This window comes from Hemiscyllium ocellatum, chromosome 15, assembly GCF_020745735.1.
Source record: "Hemiscyllium ocellatum isolate sHemOce1 chromosome 15, sHemOce1.pat.X.cur, whole genome shotgun sequence".
Taxonomy (NCBI): Eukaryota; Metazoa; Chordata; class Chondrichthyes; order Orectolobiformes; family Hemiscylliidae; genus Hemiscyllium; species Hemiscyllium ocellatum.
In genome coordinates, this window is record NC_083415.1 from 20,950,680 (window position 1) to 20,966,761 (window position 16,082).

General features: G+C 40.6%; 1 protein-coding gene across 1 annotated transcript in view; it reads right to left on the reverse strand.

The window, feature by feature from the left end:
- The window catches only part of LOC132822714 (docking protein 5-like), a 441,405-nt gene that overhangs the window by 20,942 nt on the left and 404,381 nt on the right, over positions 1-16,082 (reverse strand). Inside the window, exon 7 of the mRNA XM_060835986.1 lies at positions 15,885-16,005. Within this exon, the coding sequence (XP_060691969.1) occupies positions 15,885-16,005 (121 nt within the window). The remainder of the gene's footprint in view (positions 1-15,884; positions 16,006-16,082) is intronic.

Genomic DNA, 16,082 nt, shown 5'->3' on the forward strand with positions numbered 1-16,082 from the left:
ATGCAGTTTAATTTATCAATCCTACCTTGTTCTCTGCTTTGTTACTTCTTGCTCTGACTGTTTGACTCGCTCACTTTCCCAACTTTAAGCGTCTCAGACTGACCACTTATCTCACTATTTCCCTGGGTCCCACCTCCCCACCTTACTAGTTTAAATCCTCCTGAGCAGCTCCAGCAAATCTCCTTGCCAGCATATTCATTCTCGTCTAATTCATGTGCAATCCATCCTTCTTGTACAGGTTACTTGTGCCTCAGAAGAGATTCCAATGATCCTAAAATGTGAAACCTTCCCCCATGGACCAACTCCTCAGCCATGCATTCATCTCTTATTCCTACCCTCACTAGCTTGTAGCACCAGGAGTGATCTAGACATTACTACCCTCCTTTTTAAATTCCTGCATAACTCTCTATATTCTCCCTTCAGAATCACATCCTTTTCCCTTCCTATGTCATTAGTTCCATTGTGTACCTCCTGCTGGGCCCTCTCCCCTAAGAACATTCTGCACCATCTTTGAGACATTCATTCTCCTGGCACCAAGGAGGCAATGCACCATTCTGATTTTTCACTGCGAGCCATGGAAACGTGTCTATACCTCTGACTAGATATTCCCCATTACAGTTGTTTGTTTGGAAGCCGACGTACCCCTCATTGCAGTAGAGTCAGTCTCAATACCAGAAACTTGGCTGTCCGTGCTGCATTCCCCTGGGAGTCCACCACCCTCTATATGTTCCAAGACAACACAGTTGTTTGAAATCACGATAGCCACAGAAGACTCCTACACCACCTGCCTACCCTTCCTATGTTTCCTGGAGTTAACCCATCTACCTGACTGTATCTGTGGCTTTTCTCCCTTCCTAGAACTACTTTCCATCACACTCTCTGAGCACTTGTAAATTCCTCGTTGTCTCTAACTGTTGCTCCAAACAATCCATGCGAGCCGATCGAATTCGCAACCGAACACACATACTGCTGACATAATCAACAGTAAAGTAAAAACTCTCCTTAAAATCCCACGTCCAACAGGAAGAGCACATCACTGTACTAAAGGCCATCTTTGTTCCTTCACAATCTACAGACCTAAAAAAACAGTGCTCCAGGCTAACTTTATACTTATGGTTTATATTTTTAAAATTTAATCAAAAGACAGATCTCAATAAAACATACAGTCAAGAAAGAACCCATTATATTTATTACTGCAGACTTTCAGCAAGGTGACACATTTAACACTTATCTGTTCCTGTGCTATGAGCTCTTCCACACAGGTTGCACCAAGGACAGCTGTGAATGTTGTTGTTTGTTCATTTTTCCTGGACGCACTCCGATGTCCAGAGATACATGAACTCAAACAGCAAAGGCAGTAACTGTGCAGATTCACTGCTGTGTCTTTCTCTCTCTCCCTCCTAACTATGTGCTTGATGCCTTTGTCTCTATTTCTTCCTTTTAAAGTGCCTTTGTTTTGACTTTATTTTCCCCACAGTTCTAAAACAATGGAACAGCATATAAAACAATAATTGCTGCTCCTGGAATTTGAGGAAATCACCTCCAACACCTAAAATACCTCAAAAAGGAGCAGGTCTTACAGTTGTGTGATTTTTAACTTTGCTAAGATAGTTAGCTTGAACTCATAGCAGTCATTGAAGACTTTTTTTAACCTTTTACTCAGTATCTAGCCACTCATTAGCCTGCATAGCACAGGGTTGGTATTGCAATAATAACCTGTATGCTGTCTGCTTATTATGTGATGCCGTCATTAACACAAGTGAGAGTAAGTTAATTGTGCTTTGCAATCTCCATTCTTGTCTTGGGCACTTAATTCCCTAGTGATTTTAAATATGTCAATGAAAATGGTTCTTGTATGGAAATCATCCATCTTTGCAGATACTTTATTGGATCAATAGGCATAAAAAAAGTTTCCTGTTACACACCCAATGTCAAGAATATCACTGACAGCTGAAAGGAGGTGGATATTTTCATGTTAGGATATGTGTCAAAATAACTACGTGTCAGATCAGAGCATGTATACCAACAATCCTTGACACTAGTATCCCACTGTACACCGAAATAAATGTATGAGCATTCCATTTTGGTGTGACATTTGATGGTTCTTAAAATAAAGCAAATAGATCAATAAAACAGCGTCAAAGTTATATAAATATGGTATGAAATTATTTTCAAATTCATAGTCAAAGCCACCTCAAGGTCTGGCATTTCTGAATGACCAAGGATTTATGAGGAACCTGAAATGAAATAGAATCTATTTCTTAACCAACTAGCCTGTCCAATCTATTTATTTCAGAACATAAAATAGAAATAGTTTTCCAGACACGAAGACTTACAACAGTTTTCTATTCATTCTATCTTTTAAATCAAAGAAAACATAAGTGTGGTTGCATGAATTAGGAACAGAAGTAGGCCACTCAGCCCCTCAAGCCTGATCCACCATTCAGTAAGACCATGACTGGTCCTTACCCCACATGCCTGTGTTATAGCTATAATTTTTCACCATCTTGCTGAGCAAGAATCCATCTACTTCTGTTTTAAGAATACTCAACAATTCCACTTTCTGAGGAAGAGAATTTTAAAGACTGAAAGCCTATTCTGAGGAAAAATATCTCTTAACCACTGTCTTAAGTGGGGCATTTTATTTTTATTTTTTAAATACTGTATATACTCGAGTAATAGTCAAATTGTTTTGACTACTTTTTAAGGTTAAATATATGGGGTCAACTATTACATGAAATTCATGCCTGTCAAAATCCAAACCGTATCATTAGCAGAAGTTCAATTTATCTCTAAACAAATAAAGCAAATAAAAATGCATTATGGTGATTCTGAAAACCTGGAGTGGAAAACAACAGCCAGCGAACTGAACGACCGGGAGCAGAGGGGAATAACCAGCAGACTGGAAAATGGAGCAGGATGTGACAGCCGGCACTCTGACTCGTAAACATTGATCTGTTATCTATGAAGAATTAGGGTCAACATTTACATGCAATATATGGAAAATTTGAGATTATTTGGCCAAAAGTAGGGGATAGACTTTTACATGAGATTGACTTTTATTTGAGTATATATGGCAGTGACTTCTAGCCCAGAGGAAAATCCTTTCCCAATCCTTCTGGTAAAGACCTCTCACCACCTTTATACCTTTCAATTAAGTTACCTTTTTCTTCTCTAGGTTTCAGCTGGTTCCAAGCCTCTAAAATAACTCATTTATTTCAGGTATTAGTCTTCTTTGAACTGAGCCCAATGTATTTAAATTCTTCCTTAAATAAGTTGACCAGTAATGTATACAGCACTCCATATGTGGTGCTACCAATGTAAAACTGGAGTTTCCCTAGTTTCCTCAATTTTGTATACAATTTCCTTCACAACAAATGACAACATTGTATTAGCTTTCATAGTTACTTGCTATACCTCAGGTAAAACCCTTTTGCAAATCATGCATTATGACATTCAGATCACTCTGCTTCTCAGAGGTCTGTAACCTCTCATTTAAATTGTTCTATCCTTCCTGTCAAAATGGTCACTTTTACATTTTATCATATTAATATTCATTTGTCAGATCTTTGTTTATTTAGTCCATTTCCCCTCATATCTTACTTGCCTACTTATCATTGTGTTGTCAGCAAATTTGGCAACTATACTTTCCGTCCTTTGTCAAAGTCATTAATATAAATTGTAAACAGTTTATAAATTGTGACACAGCGTCATTACATCTTCCCAACCAGAAAATGACACATCTATGCCTACTCTGTTTCCTGTCAGCTACCGAACCTTCCATCTATGCCCCTTGTTATGATGATGGATCAGAATCTCACAGTACTTATAAACAGTTTACTTGTATTTGTTTTAAAACGATGACTATTACGAGAAAACTATGTTTAAATTGAGTGACTGGCAAAATCATGGATGAAGCCAATAGAATATTGCAGAATAACTTGTCAGGAAAACTTCAAACAGGGGGAGATATAACGACAAGAGATTAAGGGGGATGATTATCTTCCCTCCCTCTGCAGAAAGCAAGCTCTTGCAGACATGTCTGTTTCACTTTCCAGTAACAAACGCAAGGACAGAAGTTGAAAGGATATTTTTGTCTCACTGAAGGCAGACTTAATGCTCTCATGTGTACCATCCTGGGTTTGAGCATCAGCATGCTGTGAATATCGTAAAGAACTATCCTATAGTTACCTGCCGTGTAACAGGACAACAAAAGATAGACCTTTGCTCTAAGTGCTGCAAACCAAAAAGGAATTCAGACAACAAAATTTCATCCAGCCTGCAAAACCAAGAATCTCCAAAATTGTCTATTCAACCACCAATATCAACGACATTGCTAACCTCCACTGCAAAGGGCAGCAATATTCAACTATCTGCTCTTTGTAAACAACTTAAAAAATATGTACTGATCAGTTTCTATTTAACTTTTATCTTTTTGGACTCACTGCTTATTTCTAATCTGTTTATATAGGTTGTGTTACTAATTCTACTTACGTTTAGTAATTAATAAAATCATTCCTCCAACTCCAGAAAACCTGGTTAAATTGGCTCCTTTTAACCATAAGCTAATTGGTGTCTGGGAGAAAGTTTGAGAAGGGAAGGCATCCTTTTGAAATTAATTTTGTTGCAACCAACTGACAGGATGGAAGAATAAAGAAGTTAAGCCAATTCATCCCTCCACACTTATGAGCTTAACAGTTTGGGATATCTGTCCAGAATACCAAAAAAAAGGGGAACCTTACTCATATCCGAGTATAACACTATTACCTCCACACCATGAACTTCCATTTTCTACAAAAACCCTTCAAGTGGCACCTTATCAGGTAACTTCTGAATATCCAAATAAAGTAATCCCCTTTTAGCCAAAGAACACATCAGTTCCTCAAGGAATTCCAAATAATTAGTGCCAAATATTTTTCCCTTTCACAAAATAATGCTCATTCTGCCTGATAACTTTGAATTTTTCAATGCACCCTGCTCCAAAACATTTAATGATAGCTTCTAATGTCTTCCCTAACACAGATTTTAAGTTAAAACAAAAGCAAAAGTTGCTGGAGAAACTCAGCAGCTCTGACAGCATCTGTGGAAACAAAAGAGTGTTAATGGTTTGGGTCCAGTGATCCTTCTTTAGAACTGGCTCAAAATGTTAACTCTGTTTTCTCTCCACAGTCAGACCTGCTGAATTTCTCTAGTTACGTCTGTTTCAGATTTCTAGCATCCACAATTCTTTGTTATATTTTACACAGTTTTAGCTAACTGACCTTCTTCATGCCTCTCTTTGGATAGAGGCATCACATTTGCTATTTTTCAATCTAATGAACCCTTCACTGTATTTGAAAAGGGCAAAGACTGCTGCTCACCTGATATTTTGCCTCAAATTCCATTTAGATTATATTCAGTGAAACAAAAAAGTCTATCATACAGACTTCTTTGTAGTCACAACTGAAGTATTTTTATAGAATAAATTTTATCCACATGATACTAAAATATGGTTTCCACAGCTTCATTGTGTACAGAAAAGGCATACAGAGGAGGCTAAAAGTTTGTTTCAGTTTCCAGGCAAAGTAATGCAGTCATGGGGTCTTGTTTTTGCTATGTAATGCCAAATTTCTAGGCTGCCTTAAAATCAAGGCCAGTGTGGTGTGATTAACAGGATGTGTTCTGTCAAAGTTTCCAGGTACTGACAGGTCCTATTAGGTGAAGTTCCACAAAATAACACTACTCATAATTTAACTCTTGTTCCTTTCCTTATTCAAAGAAGCCATAAAAATTACTGGTGCTGGAAATGAACAAATGTTGTACTGCACAGTCTGCTCTTTTATGCTTGGAGAGAGGGTTATGTAACTAGAGAGAATGAGGGCATCTGTGAAGATAGGGCAAAACCTGCTATAGAACATAGAACATAGAAAGATACAGCGCAGTACAGGCCCTTCGGCCCTCGATGTTGCGCCGACCGAATCCTACCTAACCTACACTAGCCCAATAACTTCCAAATGCCTATCCAATGCCCGCTTAAATGACCATAAAGAAGGAGAGTTCACCACTGCTACTGGCAGGGCATTCCATGAACTCACAACCCGCTGTGTAAAGAATCTACCCCTAACATCTGTCCTATACCTACCACCCCTTAATTTAAAGCTGTGTCCCCTAGTAACACCTGACTCCATTAGCGGGAAAAGGTTCTCAGTGTCGACCCTATCTAAACCCCTAATCATCTTATACACCTCTATCAAATCTCCCCTAAACCTTCTCTTCTCCAATGAGAACAGCCCCAAGTGCCTCAGCCTTTCCTCATAAGATTTTCCTACCATTCCAGGCAACATCCTGGTAAACCTCCTCTGCACTCGTTCCAATGCCTCCACATCCTTCCTATAGTATGGCGACCAAAACTGCACACAATACTCCAGATGAGGCCGCACCAGAGTCTTATACAGTTGCAACATGACCTCAGGACTCCGGAACTCAATTCCTCTACCAATAAAGCCCAGTACACCATATGCCTTCCTCACAGCACTATTTACCTGGGTGGCAACTTTCAGAGATCTGTGTACATGGACACCAAGATCCCTCTGCTCATCCACACTACCAAGTAGCCTACCATTAGCCCAGTAATCCATCTTCTTGTTACTCCTACCAAAGTGAATGACTTCACACTTAGCTACATTGAATTCCATTTGCCACATTTCTGCCCAGCTCTGCAACTTATCTATATCCCGCTGTAACCTACCACTTCCTTCCTCACTATCCACAACTCCACCGACTTTTGTGTCATCCGCAAACTTGCTTACCCAGCTTTCAAGCCCTTCCTCTAGATCATTTATAAAGATAACAAAAAGCAATGGTCCCAAAACAGATCCTTGTGGTACACCGCTAGTAACTGCACTCCAAGATGAACATAGTCCATCAACTACTACCCTCTGTCTCCTTCCAGCCAGCCAATTCCTAATCCAAACCTCTAATGTATCCTCAATGCCATACCTCCGTAGTTTTAGCATTAGCCTACTATGGGGAACCTTATCGAACGCCTTACTAAAATCCATATACACAACATCTACTGCTTTACCCTCGTCCACTTCCTTAGTCACCTTCTCAAAGAACTCAATAAGGTTTGTGAGGCACGACCTGCCCTTCACAAAACCATGCTGGCTATCATTATACAGCATTAATGTAGTAAATAATGGTGACATTTAGCCATCAGTTGGCTAAATGCCTAGTACAGGGTTCAGAGTAGTGCTAACAGGACAGAGTTTGATCCCCGTTCCAAGTGAGGTAGATTCTGAGTCTGCCTCTTCACCAGTCCCATTGTAAACATCACCGTGCTTTATTGTGGTTCAGAGAATAATTGCTAAAGACCTGCCTACGGATAAGGGAGGAAGATGATGAAGATGACAATATAGCAATTGTAAATTTCCACTAGAAATTTAGAAGGAGAATTGTTGTTCATGATTAATGATTGTAAACTGGCTGTGCCAGTGACAGACTTAGCCAAGTATCAACCAGCACCTGTTCTGATCATGTTTGGTCCACTGCTAAATTCATCAGAGCCTTATTTTTTACTTACAGAATCCCTACCATGTGGAAACAGGCCCTTCAGCCCAAAATGCTCACACCAACAAATCTCCGAAGAGTAACCCACCCAGATCCAATCCCCTATCCTACATTTACCACTGACTAATGCACCTAACCTACACATCCCCAAACACTATGGGCAATTCACCTAATCTGCACTTTTTTGGATTGTGGGAGGAAACCACCCACACAGGTATGGGGACAACATGCAAACTCCACACAGACAGTTGCCTGATGCTGGAATCGAAGCCGGGTCCCTGGCACTGTGAGGTAGCAGCGCTAGTCACTGAGCCACTGTGCTGCCCTATCTTTAAGTGGCCCTTGTGTCTGGAAGAACCACATGCCACATTCTTGTATAGCATCATCATCATCAAACTTTCTTTCCTCTGGAGGGAATTAAGTGTGAATCCTGATAGTAACACACTGACCTAAAAAAGCAGGAGCAGGCCATTTAGTTCTTGGAGTTTGCTCTGCCCTTTTTACAAGATCATGGCTGATTTTCTTTTGCAATACCATTTTCCTGCACTATGTCCATTTCCTTTGATGTTTTTAATATGTAGCTATTGATTAATCTCAGTCTGAAACATTTAGCGGCTACAACTCCACAGCCCTTTAGGGCAGAGAATTCCAAAGATTTAACACTATTTGGAGTGAAGAGATCCCTCCTCATCTCAATCCTAATTGTTTGCCCCTTATTCTGAGGCTGTTGTTTGTATCTCTAGAGAGTCTGCACCTAACTTTTCAAACTCCATAAAGATTTTATGGGCTGAATCTCCATTTGCTTTGGTTAACTAAGAGTTGTGTTGATTTTTTTTGGAAGGTTTCTTACTGCAACATCTGGTGGGTTTTCTCCTGTCACTTTTTAAAAAGCCTGCTATGCAGCCAGCTAAGCAATGTCAGTGTAGAGCTGCCCTGCACAGTTCCTGACATTTGCTGTAAGCATGGCAGACAGGAAAATTTGTGCCCTGCTGTCAGAATGGCATCTGGCGATCCTGCCAGGTGGGATGGTCTTCATCCAGGACCAACAATGGAGACCACTAAAACAGACCACTAGCCTGGTCCAAGGCTGCCGCCTAGGTTAACACGCACTCAGTTGTCTAGAATCATACCAAGCATTGAAGTAAAAAGGTCAATGCACTTCTCTAGTGCACGTGTCTAAATGCCACCATCTTCTCTCCAATATCTTATCTTCTATCTCTCTCTGCTACTGCATCCCCCTCCAACCAAGAATAATGCTCAACCACTCTCATTATGACCAGCAACATCTTCACTCATTGTCACTCTTCCCCCACCCCTGACACCAAGTAACACTACATACCCTCTGTGTGCTGCTTATTCGCTCCATCAGGACATTATTGCTGTATGGGCGGCAAGGTGGCACAGTGGTTAGCACTGCTGCCTCACAGCGCCTGAGACCCGGGTTCAGTTCCCGCCTCAGGTGACTGACTGTGTGGAGTTTGCACGTTCTCTCCGTGTCTGCGTGGGTTTCCTCTGGGTGCTCCGGTTTCCTCCCACAGTCCAAAGATGTGTGGGTCAGGTGAATTGGCCATGCTAAATTGCCCATAGCATTAGGTAAGGGGTAAATGTTGGGGTATGGGTTGGTTGCGCTTTGGCGGGTCGGTGTGGACTTGTTGGGCCGAAGGACCTGTTTCCACATTGTAAGTAATCTAATCAGACCTCCCCAAATGCAACAGTAGTGACCGTGCTACCCACTTTCATCTCTGGTGATATCTGCAGGACAAGAGTCAAGTGCTGCTCCTCATTTATTTCCATCCTGAATTGATAATAAAAGTGAAAGCGCTAGAGAAACTCAAGAGATCTGTTAGCACCTGGGAAGTGCAAAACAGAGTTAATGTTTTGCATTTGATGTGACTCTTCAGAACTTAAAGGAGCTGGGAAATGGTGGGTTTTTAAAATGCTGTTAATAGAGGAATAGGAGCAATTGAAACAGATGGTGATATTGTCCAGAACAAAGGATAAAATGAGTGCAATTAGTGGTAAAGGAGAGACAGAGATGTTAAACAGGTGTAGATATCAGCTATGAAAAGAATATGGGCCTGCTTTCTGAGAGCAAAACCAACAAGGCACAAACTATGGCTGGGTGTGGTCAGAGGGCGGGTGGCACAGGATTATGTTATCTAAATAGAGAACAGAGATCCAACTGAGATTGCCAAACACAAAATTAGGTCCTAAATGCTGTAAAGTGCCTAAGCAGAAAATGAAGTGGTGTTGTTCCTCCAGCTTTTATTGAGCTTCATTGGGAACATGGCAGAAGGCCCAGAACAGAAATGTTAGTACAGGTTTGTTGCAATTAGAAGATCGAGCCATTCTTATATAATGATGTGGTCAACCAGTCTACAGAGAGTAATGCCAAAATCAGAAGGAGACCACTTTGTGAGCACCGAATACAATTGGCTCGATTGAAAGAAATACAAGTGAAACACTGTTTTACTTGAAAGGTCCTGCACGAGTTCTCAGAAATATGTAAATTAACTTTTACTGACATCCAAGTTAAATATTTATCCCTCAGTTCCTGCAGTCTAACTCTGTACCTATGCCAATGCTGATATAATGATGACATGATGATGGAGAAACTCAAGACAGAAGCAAATGTTTGCTCATTGTGTTCAATGAGAATGTACAGATCTTCCTGTTGAAATAATTTTTGAACCTCTGCTGCCTTAAAGTAAAATAAAATAATCTTTGAATAGAACCATAGGCAAATGTCATCATTGTCTTCAAGTACCCATACAAATGTCCACACCAGTTCCCAGTCATCAGAGTTCACAGTTACAACAAAAGAAGCATGCAACTATTTTTTAAAGAGCTGTTTCAAGAGAAATGGTTGTGCATTTCTGTGGGCATTGTAGCTTATACTGACTCTTGATTACCTTTTGTGTCTGGACTGACACCCAGCTCACAGAAACATGGCATCCCTATCAATTGTTTAAACGAAAACTAATACGGTTAGGAAAAGCCTGAAAAGGCTGTGATAAGTTTCCTTTTGAAAGAATAATCCCACATCCATCAACCTTCTTCAGCTCAAGAGAGGTACATAGAAACTGGATTTCCTTTCAAGAGTTAGTCAGTTGTTTGGCATATGACTTACCATCTCTTGCCCACGAGAAATGTTTGGATTTGCTGGAAGGTTAGATCAAAACTGGCAGATGGTACTTTCAGTCTAGCTGGATGAGTAAGGAGTTGACTGCGATTAGCATGTTTGACAAATGGATTTAGTGTAATGATTCAAAGTAATTTCCAATTCAAATACTGACCACCAAAAAAAAAATCATGGCTTGCACAAATATGTTGTTAAATTCATTAACACAGAGCTCTTGAGTGATCCATATTACACAATGACTGAAAGGTTTGAGAACCATCCAAATTTATCCTCTTTCTTCAACACCATGTTTCTGGTAAGCTGCTGGCATCAATTGGCTTCCTTGATGCACCACACTGGTTGGGGCCTGATCGATTTTGTTTGTTCGGGTTCTTACCAATGCCCACGTATGAGTCATGGAGGAATGCAATCTGAAATGGCAACAGCTGTACTCTTAATATGGAAATATATGAAACTCTCATGTTTGTTCTGGCTCAGATTGAAAGAAAATAAATTTTGCAGGCATCCTCTGATGTCCCTGATGTCTTTTTAGGAACCACTCTAGAGCATGAGAAAATGTCTGAGCAAGCTAGGAGTTGTTTTGCTAGGGACACTTGGGTTCTGACCTCATTACATCCTTGGCCCATGGACAAATGTGGAAAACAAAACTAAATTGAAGTGGTGAGGTGAGGGCAACAGCTCATTATATCAAATCAGCATTCTGCTGTGAGAGACAAATTTAAAGGCAATGAGAATCAGACAGAACTCGTTCCCTCTGTTAGAGTCTGACATTGTATAAAGGAAAATGGCTGAAGTTATTGGAACTCAATCATCTCTGTCCCAGGGCACCATCCTGGGTCCCAACACATTTTAGTGGGACTATTCATTGATTGCACATAGTTTAGTGCCATTCGCAACTCCATGGATATTGAAGTAGTCTATGCCTGTGTACTGCAATACCTGGATAAGTCCAGACTTGAGTTGGTATGTGGTAAGTTAGACTTGTCCAACAGAAGTGGCAGTAAATGACCATTTTAACAAGAAAGAATCATTTGTCTTCCTTTGAAGTTCAACATAATTCCCACAACTCAAGTTAAAACTTCTGGGAATCATCATTAATCGAAAAAATAACTTGGCAAAACTCTAAATATTGTGGCTCCAAGAACAGCTGAGTGTCTGGGGATTCTGAAATGATTAAATCAGTTGTGACACCCCCAAAGCCTGTCCAACGTTAAGACAATGTAGAATTTTTGTAAAATGATTGGACTGGTAATCCAAAGACCTTCAATAATTCTCTGGAGATATGTTAAAATCCCAACTTTGCAGCAGAGGGAATTCAAACTCTTCTGATTTATAAAATCAGAAACAAAAAGCCAGACTTAGTAATGACACAAAACCAGAAATTGCTCAAAAAAGTCAACAGGGCTGGCAGCATTTGTGAAGAGAAATCAGTGTTAACATTTTGGGTCCAGTGACTCTTTTTCAGAACTGATGATAGCTAGGAAATAGTTGGCTTTTATGTAGTAAGTAGAGTCGATATAAGGAGTAAACAATTGATGGAGATAGAGCCCAAGGAGACAGAAGAACAGTTGGACAAACAAAAGGAGTGATCGCGATTAGCCTAGGAGAATCAATAACTACAGTTGGGGACTATTAATGGCTTACAATGGGCTGTGTGTAATTGCAAAGGCTCACCCTTTCCAAACAGTCCTGCAATGTTCTCCAGACTTAAATCAGCCAAGTAATGGGATGTGTCATCAACTGATCTATAAAGTAGCACATACACATCAATAATGTCATCACCAATTTATAGTTTGGGATTGTCCAGGGCCACTTGGCTCCAGTCATGACTAAAAGAGCTGAGTTCCTAAAGGTGTGGTAAGAGTGATTGCCCTTAACATCAAGTCAGCATTTGTCTGAAATTAATACTAAGGATTCCAAGCAAAATTTGAAGTCAAGGAGAATCAGAGAGAAAACTCTTCTCAGGCTCAAATCATACCTCACAGAAAAAAGAAAGATGTATGTTTTTTGTTGGAGGTCCGTTATCTGACCACAGGTCATCCCTGGAGGGTTTTCTCAGGGTAATTAATCATCTCCAGCTTCTTTATGAAGGATCTTTGCCCCATCACAAACGAAAGCACATTTTGATGTGGGGATGGTTTTCGATGAAGATATTTTGTTCAGTGACCATTCTCTATTTTCAGGTATTAAAGCAGTCAGGATCTGACAATATTCATGCTTTGCTGAATAAGTGTCAAGTTATGTTTGTGTCACAAGTGTAAGGAGACAACCTAACCATTATGAGTTTCTCTAGTACTATCATCCCTGAATTACTCTATCATCATTGGAGTCATGATTGACCAGACCCCCAACTGAATTAGTCATTGGTTGATTTCTTGTTGTCAGATGTGCTGAGATACAGTGAAAAGTGTTGCTTTGTAGGCTACATTGGCAGATTGTACTATGCAAAGTGCATCCAGCTAATAGAGTGCAGAATACAGTGGTATAGCTGAAGAGAAAATATCATGAAAGAGATAAGAATTAGCATTTGAGAGGTCTATTCAAAAGTCTGATAATAGCAGGGAAGAAGCTGTTCTTGAATCTGTTCATATATGTATTCAAACCTTTTTATCTTCTGCCTGATGCAAGAGGGCAGAAGAGTATAACCATGGTGGGAGGGGTTTTTAATTATTTGGTTGCTTTACTGAGGGAGTGGGAAGTGTAGATGGAGTCAATGGATGGAAGGCTGGTTTACGTGATGGACTGGGCTCTGTTCATGACTCTCTGTAGTTTCTTGCAATTTTAAGAAGAGTAGTTGCCATTCCACACTGTGATGCATCTACACAGGATACTTTCTATGGTGCAGCTATAAAAATTGGTAAGAGTCCTTGAGGACATTTTGGTTTTCCTTTGCCTCAAGAAAGAAGAGACGTTATTGTGCATCAATGTGGGTTTATCAGGAAATATTATTGATGACCATTACTCCCAGGAACACAACACTCTCAAACATCTCCACCTCATCACTATTGTTGCATACAGGGCAGACCCTCCACTCTGCTTCCTGAAGTCAATGATCAGCTCCTTCATTTTGCTGATGTTGATAGAGAGATTGTTGTCTTTACACCATGCTGTTAAGCACCACTCAATCCCTTTCCTGTATCCTGTCTCACAGTTGTTCGAGATCTGACCTGCAATGGTGGCATCATCAGCAAATTTGTAAATGGAGTTGGGGTGGAATTTGGCCATAGAATCATGAATGTGCAAGGCATTTAGGAGGGGGGACTGAGTACACAGCCTTATGAGCTGCCAGTGTTGAAAATTATGGTGGAGGAGATGCTGTTGTCTATTCTTACTGATTGGTCTACAGGTCAGGAAGTCAAGCATCCAGTTACAGAGGGGAGAACCAAGAGCTAAGTTCTGGAATTTGGGGATATGTGGCTGAAGGCAGAGCTTAAGGCTAATTTAGACTTCAGATTGTAGTAAAGAGAGATTAAATATGTCTGCAAATACTTCCACCAGCTGGAATGCAAAAGATCTCAGAGCCAGTCATTTTCTGTTGGTACTCTCTGAAGAATGGGGAGAAAGTGAGGACTGCAAATGCTGGCGAGTCAGGGTCAAAACATGTGGTGCTGGAAAAGCATAGTAGGTCAGGCAGCATCTGAGGAGCAGGAGAGTCGACGTTTCTAATGAAGGGCTTATGCCCGAAGTATCTACTGTCCTGCTCCTTGGATGCTGCCTGACCTGCTGTGCTTTTCCAGCACTACACTCTTCGACTCAAACCCTCAAGAAGGCTGATCTAATGTCTGTGGTGGTGACCATGGGTACAGGTGTATCCAAGGCTGTTGGGATAGGTGACGTTTTTCACTGACCCACCTCAAAGCGAGTGTAGAATGCACCGAGTTCATCGGGTAGGTTGCACTGTTGCTCATGATTCTGTTTAACTTCATTTTGTGACCTTTATGTCGTGTAAGCCTTGCAACAAACAATGGGCGTCTGTGTGGATGATCTGGGTCGAGGATTACTTTGGAATTGCCTCTTGCCATCTCTGAAGGCTTCACGAAGGTCATACCTGGATTTCCTGTATAGGTCAGGTTGCCCGACTTGTACGCTTCAAACCTGGAGGGAGTGGATCTCCCAGTTCGTCCATGGTTTCCAGTTGGAAAACATTCAAATTAACTTCTAAGTCCTATAAATATGATGGCTATAAGAGCAGGCCAGAGACTGGGAACACTGTGGCAAGTAGCTCGCATTCTATCTCCCACAAACCTTGTCCATCAGCGACAACAAAATAATGAGGAGCATGACTAAATACTTTCCACTTAATGATTTGCATCATGGTGGTCAACTCTGCGTGCAGAATCATTTGGTGTGGTTCAAGAGCTCCATTTTGGTACAGCGTGGGAGTCCTTTTAACATTAGATGTAAAGCAAAAACTGGGGACTGAGTAAGTGCACAATTTTCTGGCACCTTTCATGAACCACCTGAGCTTTTCATTCCTGCTTGCATCTTCCAATACCCCCGAGACAGGCAGCTTCCAGAGGTCATTGGCCATCAGCAATTATTGCCCAGTTCAGATGTCAACACATGTCATCTCTTTATTTATCAACATACTTGATCGGAGTACCATCTAAAGTTTACCCTCAAATTGCTTGTCCAGAAACTGCAATGTTCATGCTGATGGATGTGTTTGAAAGGTGGTATGAAGAACCAACTAATTCAACAATTCACCCACTTAAGCCAACACTGCCGTCCCCCAGTTAATTCAAAAAGCAAGGCACAGATTTCATGCACATTAACTAAACCCCATCTGAGCATAGATAAATTGAAGGGATGTTAGTTTATATCTTGCAATATTTTCTTGGAGCTGAGAGTCATGACGTTTTCTTGTTGATTCCTTGTGACAGACACATTGTGACATTCATAGCAGAACCCTCATAAATCATAGGGGACTACATAATCTCTAAATGTATAATACAGGCCCCTGTAGTGCAAAAGGGGTGTTCCTCCTTTTGTGATAACTTCTCTGAATAGGTACTTGAGAAAATATCAATAATGCAGCAATTCCAAAGTCACATGACTTGTAAATACTGCTTCAACAATGAGCCACTACACTCATGACTTTATATCAGATATTTTTGACCATATATATATATATTTGTGTATGCTTCCAAAGATTTTCACTTACCAATTTTCCACAACACTTCATTGTACCTACCTTCAAAGATATGGAGCTGGTTTACACTATGTTGTCTTGCAATGTGTTGCCAGTAGGCACTCCGAGGAAGAGGCATTATTGTACCCAATGAGGCCGTTCTTTCATTCCCTTTGATCTGATGCTGGAAGAGAAATAGGTTGAAAAAAATCATGAATTGAAAACATTATACAGAAGTAACTTGTTTGCACTTTGAATTAC